At 38.6% G+C, this 10177-nt stretch overlaps 1 protein-coding gene across 1 annotated transcript; it reads right to left on the bottom strand.

Annotated features, from left to right (window-relative positions):
- Positions 1-656: 656 nt before the first annotated feature.
- On the bottom strand, positions 657-7248 carry LOC104804050 (26S proteasome non-ATPase regulatory subunit 2 homolog A). The gene is made up of 23 exons (XM_010528201.2): positions 6953-7248; positions 6528-6628; positions 6210-6330; positions 6063-6122; positions 5696-5806; positions 5415-5480; positions 5127-5248; positions 4801-4915; positions 4601-4675; positions 4017-4175; positions 3812-3919; positions 3632-3733; positions 3403-3543; positions 3213-3317; positions 2853-3074; positions 2631-2744; positions 2343-2558; positions 2181-2240; positions 1975-2088; positions 1809-1894; positions 1609-1717; positions 1310-1488; positions 657-1230 (listed from the first exon to the last, which is right to left on the bottom strand). The coding sequence occupies exons 1-23, from the start codon at positions 7067-7069 to the stop codon at positions 1158-1160; spliced, it is 2676 nt and encodes an 891-aa protein (XP_010526503.1). The 5' UTR covers positions 7070-7248; the 3' UTR covers positions 657-1157.
- Positions 7249-10177: the final 2929 nt, after the last annotated feature.

Here is a 10177-nt window from a genome sequence, read left to right as displayed (position 1 = left end):
ACGATTTTCTCTTCTTTTTTTTTTCACTCACACAAGTACATATTGTGTAACCATTTAAGCCCTAAAATACAAAAAAACAAAAAAAGAAACATGCATACACACACATGGAAGGGTAAAACAGAGAGAGTTGGCGTGTGACCGGTTCCATTGAAACAAAACTTGGTCAAAATACGCTAACTAATAAGATCCAATGCACAGATGAAGCGATTACCACCTCGTCGCCTCACACATCCACCTCTCTCTCTCTCTCTATATATATATATGAAAAGCCCATAATCTATTTCTCATTCGAGAGGATCTTGTTTCTCAAGGCATTGCCTTTTTCTTCTTTTTTTTTTTGGGGGAGGGGGGGTGCAAAGGAGGAGGAATGAGGTTAGGAAGGGTGATTATGGTGGTGGTGGTGATGATGGTGGTGGGTTTGTCGATGGTGTGGGCCAGGATGCAGCCGGAGGAGCTGGGGAAGGAGAAGGAGAGAATGGGGTGGTGGCGGTTCGACAGTTTGTCTTCTGGACCAAGCCCCAGAGGCCCCGGCCATTAAACTCGTGTTTTGTACAAATCATGAAGAAGCCATCTTTTCAAGTTTTATAAAAAAAAAGAAGGAACGTGTCAAAATGCATATATCTGTTGTATAAAAACATACCCAGAAAGGAAGAAGCTGTCAAAATGCATTTATTTATTGTATTAAAAAAAAAAAGAAGAAGACGTCAAGATGCATTTATCCATTGTTTTGGCTTCGATGGAAATGGAGAATTTAAGTCTCTCATAGGTAGATGACTGTATTTATTGCACCCATCTTGAGGGGGGACAGTTCACTGCCATGTTTTATTCAGAGGAAAGTCACTTCACTCAAAACCATCAAAACGACTTCAGACACTCGGTGCCTGTCTGCGACTGTGAGTGTGGAAGGAGCTTCAATCCTTGGGTGGGTGTAAGTATTGCCTTTGTTCTCGAAATACCCATTTAAGAATATTCCCAAATAACCATAACGATAATAATTCAAGTCATGTAAAAAAATTCTTCTCCTAAAACAAACAAACATAACAACAAAAGCTCCAGCACCCTCACCACATTCACCCCCTTTCTTTAACTAGGAAAACATCGGAGACAACAGGGGAAGAGGGCTCACTCCCATCAGCTACTTGCTGTTCTTTCAGTCTTCACTCCTCTCTGTAGTCAGGGTTCTCATTCAAAATTATGAACCCTTCCAGTATGGGCGACAGTGGAATGTACCTGTTCCATCCGACCACGTTTGTTATGTCCCCCGTCCTTTTTAGACTAGTTTAAAATAAGGGGAAAAAAAAGAGCATACTTCTCAGTCGCCAGTTCAGCTCTCTCGCCAGCGGCCAGGAGGACAGGAGTCGAGTGTGTCTGGAATCCGGTAATGGTCTTGGGTCGCCCCGCCTGTCCCACCACATCCACGGCTTGTCCCACACGCACCGGAACTGAGATGGGCTTCAGATCCTTGTCCACTGTCATCATCATCCTCGGCTACATATATATATATATATATATATATATATATATATAATAACAATCAGTCACGCCACAGAGACTAGTAAAAGAAAGAAACGGGAACCAACTGACTTAATTACTCAATTTGCATCTCACCTGCATTGCCAGTACAAGGAAGTACAGCACATAATGGTATTTCCCGAGTATGATGGATTTCATGTCCAAGCACGCGTGCAAGAATGTTACAATACCAGCAAGTGCGGTTCTGGGCAGGAAGCAGAAGCAATGAGTCATATGCTTTAAGTTTTGAAATCAAGCTATAAGTAGTATGTTCTAAAACAAATTGTTCAACTTACGGTGATAGCAATAAACGCTCAGAGTGGAACGGGCTCAGAGTCAACAAACCCTTCCCCAAATGCACCAGGCCTTGAGCGATACGCACCTGCAGAATGGGTCATGAAATGAGTACAAACATGTCGACAGAAAATGTAAATTTTTGCAGGAAATCAAAAAGCTGATTACACAGAAGAGGAGGCTGGCATCCTTGTAATAATAGCTGGAAAGGTTCCGAAGCATGCCAGCTATCCGTGCATTGTTAGTTCCAGCACCAATCAGTCCCAGGGAAATGATTGCAGCCTGTAGAATTCAGATTTTTTTTTTGAGAAAAAAAAGTCAACTTATACAACTTATTAGTAGAGAGAGATTGTGAAGTAAAATCAAAATCTCACCATGGCAACTTCAGAATCCGTGTCATGGCTAAGCCGACTCAATGTGTCCATCACAGTCACCTAGAATAATGAGAAAATATCAAACAACCTGCACTGCTCTTTCAAGCCACCAGAAACATTCCAAACCTCATGACATGAAACATGATGTGGCAAAATCTTTACTTTCGGGTTTGATATACACAGGAGACCAAGAGCCAAAGGCACAGCCCGGCGAATGTTCGGTTCTCCATACTGCAGCACCCGCTCCAAAGAGCGAATCTCCATTTCAAGACCTAATTCTTCAGACATAGCAACCATGGCAAGTCCAAGTACAGCTGGACCCTGGTGAATTTCGCCTTTCTCAAGATGCTCTCCACACTGCCCCAGAAGGTCTTGAACCTGCATGAATACACAAAGTCAGCAGATTGAACCAAAAAAGTAACGAGTAATGTAATATCCATGACTATATACCTTAAGGACGTTCCCCGTCCCAGCATATGCACAAGACAGAAGCGTCAAATCACAGTATTTTCTAATCTTCTCGTTGAATGTCTTTGAAACTTCTGCTGTAGCCTCCACACTTTCCTGGAACACATTAGAATGAATTCACATTCATCACCAAGGTGAATAATGATCCGGTACTGTTCCCAATAGTTGAAATCTTAAGTGCAGTTATATTAGCACATTGTCTACCTGTTTGCCAAGGTACAAAAGTCCAAGCCCAAGAGGCAAGAAACGAGTAACGGCTTCACCCAATTCTGCCTCACTCCGATCCATCAAAGCAAAGATAATAGACTGTGCAACTTCTTCATTGCAGGAACCAACAAATATCATACCCAAAGAAAGTGCAGCAAAACAAATAACATCGAGAGTAGCTTTTGCTTCATTCAGCATCAAAGACAATCTGCCTCTTAACTGCCAACACAGCAAACAAATTAATAACCATGAAAATCACATCACATATTCAACATGGTACCGTACAATAAATACATGATCCATAACCCAATAGCTTCCCTTTGGATCCAAATCAGCATGAGGTAACATGTAATTCACCTGTTCATTCTGTGAACCAGCGTATGCGATTCCGAGACCCATGATAGCACCTATTCGGATAGATGGATCCTCCTTGTCCAAGTAGTCACTAAGAAGAGCCAATGCCTGAGAATAAAGCTGAGTGAGAAAGGGGGATGGCAGCCAAACAATGAGCAGAGTTCCAATAAATTAAACGAAGATATCAACTCACAGGATCACAATCATTCTTGATGCCACAATTAACAACACCAACTCCCAGCAATGCTCCAGCAATGACGTGATTGTCATTACTATGGAAATATTTATCAATTTGAGCAAGTCCAGAGTCCACATCCCACAGCAGAATCATACCCTAACATTTATAATCAAGGAGGTCAAGTGACAAATCTTTTCTTTGCAGTGTGACAGCTGAATACTCCATCTATAAACAAATAGCATACCAAACTAGCAGCAGCACTGATCTTGCCATGCTCTTTATTTTTGAAGAGCCAGTTTCCAGAAGAGCCACTGCCTGAATCTGAGGGTACTGTCATTAATTTATCCTGCAATAAGGAAATATATCAAGACAACAGCAGAAATACCACAGCCATTCTGCAACAAAAATAAATTTGTCATCATACTTGTCCAAAACCGGCATTTACAAATGCATTCACAAAGGTTGCAGCCAAATTCTGTCTGGCAGAATCCACACTCGCCCCGGTACTAGCCCTGCCATCAAGCAAATGAGCCTACAAAATTCACGTGCACAGGTCAATAACCAACAAAACATAATTGGTAACCAAATATACCAGAAGTAGACAGTTTATCCACAAAAAACTAGAAGACCTTATAGATGTCTTCGGGCGTTTTGGCCTCCATGACCTCAATATCCCGTGCAAGAGTTAGATATCCTTCACTCAATTTTGTGTTGTTAACAATATCCTGAAGGGTTTCTCTGTCATCATCATCAGCAACCATCTCATCATCAAGTTCAAAAGTGATACCCTGCAAGAGAAAAGAGAAACCATAATTACATCAGCAAGCAACACATCTACATAATTGCAATCTTGAGCAAAGATGATGTAGCAGTTGATGCGTGTAGGACCATATCAGAACCGAAGAGGCCAAGATGTGACTAATGAATGAAGCATTTCTCTTGCTAACACTATGTCAAAACAAGAGGACAACCAGAACTAGGTTCAACTTCTTTAAGCTGACATAAGCAACACACCCTTCAGGATCATGCTTGACAAACTACCAACCATATCTTTGTCAACCGTAGCTATGTAATAATGAAACATAATGTCAACAAGTATGAGTAGGCAAATTACTAGAGCTCTGGAAGGAGTACTTATCCAAAAAGCACAAAATAATTACAGCTGAAAGAATAGAAGAAAAAATTAGTAAGATAGACATATGTTACGACTCACATGCCGGGCAATCATGTAGCAGAACTGCTTCTTTCTCAGCAAATCACTACATGAGGTAAACACTTGCTTCACATACTGTAACAAAGAAATATTGGCATCAGAAAATTCCCTTGATCATAGAAGATAATGTCCAGCCGGCCCAAGATTCAGAAAGCAATAATGAAAAGGATATCATTGTCATACAAGAATAGAGGCCACACCTGCATGTTATCTAGAAACAATGCAATCTGCAAGGCGTTTGGGTATTCTTCAAACTTCATGTAGATCATGTAAGCAATATCTAGAACCAACATGTCGTCTGGGCCTGGGAGATATCTGAAAAACCAAAGACAAGAGGCCAAATGAAGCTACAATAGACTAGACAATAAAACCAAGCATATCAAATAAACGCTTCAGCACTACATAAGACGTGATCCAAAACCCCAGCAGTGAAGCGCCACTTTCAAGGCAGAATGGAGAAATGAATCTCAATTTTTTACCAGAACAGTTTTATAATTTATTTGTAGAATCAGTCATAGGAAATTACTTTGCAGCACTAGTGAGATAAAGGCATGTTCTCTTGAAATTTGTGCTGTCAACATGCTCAAGCAAGAGATCAAGGTCTTCAACATCCATCAAAAGGTCAACAGCTTCAGTTTCTGCATTATGCTGCAAAAAACAAAAATAAATCCTTTAGCAAAAAAAAACAATGGGGGACTAGTCGCGAATCTACAAAACAAACGTTTCTAAACTAAAAGAGAAATTGAAATCTACTCATACTCATGTACAAAACATGAAGCAAAGGAAGATAAAGATAACATGCGTAGGATCTCACTTTCATGTGGAAAGCAACAATTTGCTGCACAAGCTCCATTAAATCATCAATAGGGGCTTCATCGCTCTGAAATGACAAATGTGGAACGAAGGGTAGATAACCATATATCAGCAGTCTTTCCCAGTGGAAAATAGGCAAAATAGTATAACTCTTAGTACATTAAACTTTAGAAAGAAAAACATGAAAATAACTTGACATGACACGCAGAGAACGCAAACAAAAATACTACGAAAATTACATGGCCATTGGCCAAAAACCAAATAGATATGTAGATTGCTAACCTGACGCTTCGTATACTCTTGTGCGATCTCTCCGGCCAAATTTCTGACATACTCATGACCCCATGAGCCAATGTCACCCTCTGATCCCATCAACCTATATCTCAAGCTTTCCTGAAAGAGATGCACGTGAAACATAAATACAGAACACAGACAATATACTGATAAAAATTATTACCTCAATAACTAACAAATTTCAAATCGCCAAGAACCATTAAATAACAATCCATGTCAAATGTCAAACAAAAAAGGGGGAAATGTGGAAATAAAGAAGAAACCTGCAGAAAAAATATGTATCCCCATTGAAATTAAAACAAATAGCTAGAAAACATGTTTTGAATGAGCCTATTTCCCTAATAAGAATGCATACCCTTTCACCATCAGCAGACATGGTCAGCGCCAGGACAGAGAGTATGTCTGCGAGGTATTTCTGCAAACAAAAAAAACATGGCACAATAAAAACATAACCAGGGAATATGAATAGAGAAGCTATCAACGAAATATGAATTTAACATACCTTCAGATCAGAATCAGCCATTTTTTCGTGAAATGCCTTCAGAGTTCCATAATGGGGGCGAAGAAACTTAAGTGGTTTAGGAACTGAAGTCATGGAGCTTGTTGCAGCTCGAATTTCCTGCCTATAAAACAAAAGATAAAAACACACCACCAATGATGAACGGAGACGGCGCATGATTCAAACTGTGGCACCTGGGCTAAAAGCAGCTAAACTACAAAATTCTACGAGTTCATCAGTTAGTACTACGTTCAGATTTAAGTTAAACAATTAAACCATGCCCTTGTAGCGCAAGGTAAAGTTGTGAGATTCAGAAGTAACCTCATGCTCTCAAGAGCAGCCTTCTGCAACTCTGGATTAGGATCCTGAACCCTTTCGACATAAAGCTCCAGGTTCTGCTTTAGTTGCAAGTCCTCTTCAGACTACAATCATATCAGATGCAAATTTAGTCATTAGAGCAACCAGGCGAGAACTACAGCCAGGGAAAACAAAAGAAGTATCCTCGAACTAGAACATATTTTTTTGTTGCAGGTCAATATAGATTCTAGAAACATCCCACTCACTCGTTTACCAACAAAACCCTAATTTTTATAAAACCTTCCGGTTGAGATTCGAAATTGGAGCAAAACCCACAACTCTAGGCTTAACTTAATTCCTGAACTCCCCAAATACCAAAAATTTTCGCTAGCTCAGCGGCCTCGCAACATTTCCGAAAAGAAAACCAAAACCAACAGAAGAAAACTCACCAGGTCCTCCTCCTTCTTTTCTTCCTTCTTCTTGGGATCCTTTGATGGAACCTTCAACGTAGCTTCATCCCGCTCCACACCACCGCCAACGTTGTTAGGATCGGGAGCTGGAGCCATCTTCGCGACACTAAAACAGATCGATCTCACAAAATTTCACAGAGAACCCAGAAATTCCAACACTTGGACCGATCGAACAGCTTCAACTACCGGGTCGGCGAAAACCCCAATCGCAGGAGAAGGCTGATACCTTTCTTCTCCAATTCAAGCAAACCCTGAAATTGGAAAGAGAAAAACAGAAACTCTCTTTAAAGGCAGATGGTGCAGAAGCAGCGCCGCAGGCGGTGTCCCCTTGATCAAGATTTCGATTTTGGGCCCAGCCCATTAAATTTATCGGGCTTTTAATAATGGGCCAATCTTAAATGCAATTCAGCCTTTTTTCTCTTTGGGCCCGGTTGAGCTGAAAACAGATCATTTCGAATTTTGTTTTTTTTTATAACGGCTGCTACCCTTCGGACGCGCTGAATAGGTAAATCTCCAGTCCAGAAGCAACCTTTGTATATAGATCATATAAACCCATAAATTAACTCTTTTCCCACAAGCCAAAAATCGAACACTCAACCTCAAGGTGGAGTTACCTCCTATCCCAAACTTGACCATTCGTTCACGATCTATTGGATCATTTCAAATTTTGTTATTTATTAATATTATTTAATTTTAATAATTCTTGAAATGAATACTTCTTTGAATATTATGCAATACGAGAACCAAAAAATTTATGATTTCATTCGTCGTCAGCGTAATAATACGATCCAGACATATAATTGGCAAAATAAAAAAAGAAAATGGGATATATTTTTTTTATCGTGAAGGTGTTTTTTTTATTGTATTATTTTTTTGGCGAAGTATATATAGATACATTATATGGGCACTTGACCGCTGTTGTTCCGTCGTGCGATTTGATTTTTTTGACGCTGTCTCACACTAATTTGTTTATGTCGCATTGAGTCCCTATATTGACCACAAAAATCGATTATGTTTGCCACAATCATTTAAATTCAATACCCCCACATATATAGCTGTTGGATGTATTTTCCAATCTCTATAATTTATTTTTGGCATGATATTTTTCTAATATCTACTACTTGGTGCATGTTCCTGTATATGAAATTGGCATAATTCTTGTGGATATAGCATTTTCCTTAAATACAAGGAAGATTAACCATGGGGCGAAAAAAGTTACCATAAATCTTCAAAACAAAAGCAAAAAGGGGTGTGTGTGTCATCTAATACATATACATATACATATACATATATATATATACACACACATAGAGGGAGAGAGTAGACTTTGTGAGCATATGCACCACCTTTATAACAGGAAAAAAAATATTACAAGAAGGAAGGTGTTTTAGTCATGGATAATGATTTTTAAAAACCAACAACAACGTCATCTTTGATGGCTTGGACCCCATTTTCCACAAGAACCAACAATCATGGTGCCACGGGCACTATGCATACATGTATATGTGTAATAATTGAGACGTTTGTATTAGACATATGGGTGCACTAACAGACATTGTTTGGACACTCGTCTAACTGCCATGGGTTAGATTGAACAACGTCATAATCGTGGGCTACGCTAAGCCGGTTTAATATTTTTGCATGGTCCGTACGTAATCTGCGTTTTATGCAACAAATTATCATATATTGTTACCCTTTTTTAGAAAAATAAATTATTGAATTTATCTAAAAGAAGAATGGACATTTCTATATCGAAGATTATGTGAATACGCTGGACATGTTCTCTACTTATGTTTCTAATCGGTTTCATACGTTTAAAAATGGACTACATTCCGTACTTGACAATTCATTTTGTTAATACGATATTATTTCTAACGCTTGTTTATTCTACATTTGTCCTTTCTAGATTTTTTTTTTTTTTGGTATGTTTCGAGTCATAATTTCAACATCCAACACCCAGAAAGATTACATGCTTACAGTATAAATTCGGTGTATACACGGCATACAATTAATCAAGAGAATATTGAAAAAATGTCAACATTCATATTTTATATACAAATATGTGCATAAATTTGTATGCATACAAGTACGAGACGATAGCGGCCCACAAGCCTGGTCCACGTCTCGGGAACCGAAAGGTCGTTTGGGTCTATAACGTTGGATTCTACGTTACTTCCATGCAATTCCTCTGGTGGTCCTTTCTTCCTTCCATTATATTATTATTCCCTCTCTCGTTTTATCCCTCAAAAAAAAAAAAAAAAAAAGTGGACTTTCAGCACCCCTTTACAAGTTTGTAATTCAAATGTTACCCTAAAACTGAAACAAAAATAGAATTCATCAAAAAAATGCGGTCGATGGGTGCAAAAATTTTGAATAAAAATTAGTGGTCGAATTATTTGAATTCATGTCCATATATCATCTACTGAAAATAAGTTCGAACACATGATTTCGGTGATGTATGAGTGTCAATACTCTTTTCTCAACCAAAAAAAAAAAGAACTTGCGACACTTTGCGCTCTAAAAACATATGTTGTCAAACTTGATGTTTATCACTAACATTTTTATGATGAATTAATGTTTAAAACTTATACGTTATGGAATTGGAAACTGCAAAAAAAAAAAACAATCGGAATTAATGAAACCAAAGTAATTCGTCAGAGACACCGGATAATTTAGGTACAACAAGTTTACATCTCGACAGCAAAATGTGAACAAAAATTATTGATAATTATGGAGATTTTACGGTGATTCTATGCAGATTGTTTGGTTTATAATCACATAAACATTAGTCCGCAATTCTCCACAGAAAAAAAAAACATTTATTTATGAAGATATAAATGCATGACGTATATATATATATAGAGAGAGAGAGAGAAATATAAACTTCGTTATTCGCTAATGTTATAACTAAGAAGCTTTATTACAAAGATCAGTCTCCTTATTGATTACATCCTCCTCCATGGTGGGAAAAAAGACCTAATTAAGCTATTGAAACTTCTAACTCAACAAGCAAGGGCAAACAAAAAAAAAACACAAACAACCCTTGGAAATTAGACAATCGGCAGATCATATATATATATATATATATATATATATATATATAGTGAAGATTAAATAGGAAAAGTCGTCGAATTGTTGGGAGGGTCAGGCACAAGGGGCGGTGGGAGGAACCTCGGAGACGCCGTGGCGGGGGGGCTCCTCCCT

Source organism: Tarenaya hassleriana, unplaced genomic scaffold (genome assembly GCF_000463585.1).
Source record: "Tarenaya hassleriana unplaced genomic scaffold, ASM46358v1 Cleome9, whole genome shotgun sequence".
NCBI lineage: Eukaryota > Viridiplantae > Streptophyta > Magnoliopsida > Brassicales > Cleomaceae > Tarenaya > Tarenaya hassleriana.
Note: the sequence above shows the minus strand (reverse complement) of the source record. Positions and strands in the feature narration are given on the sequence as shown.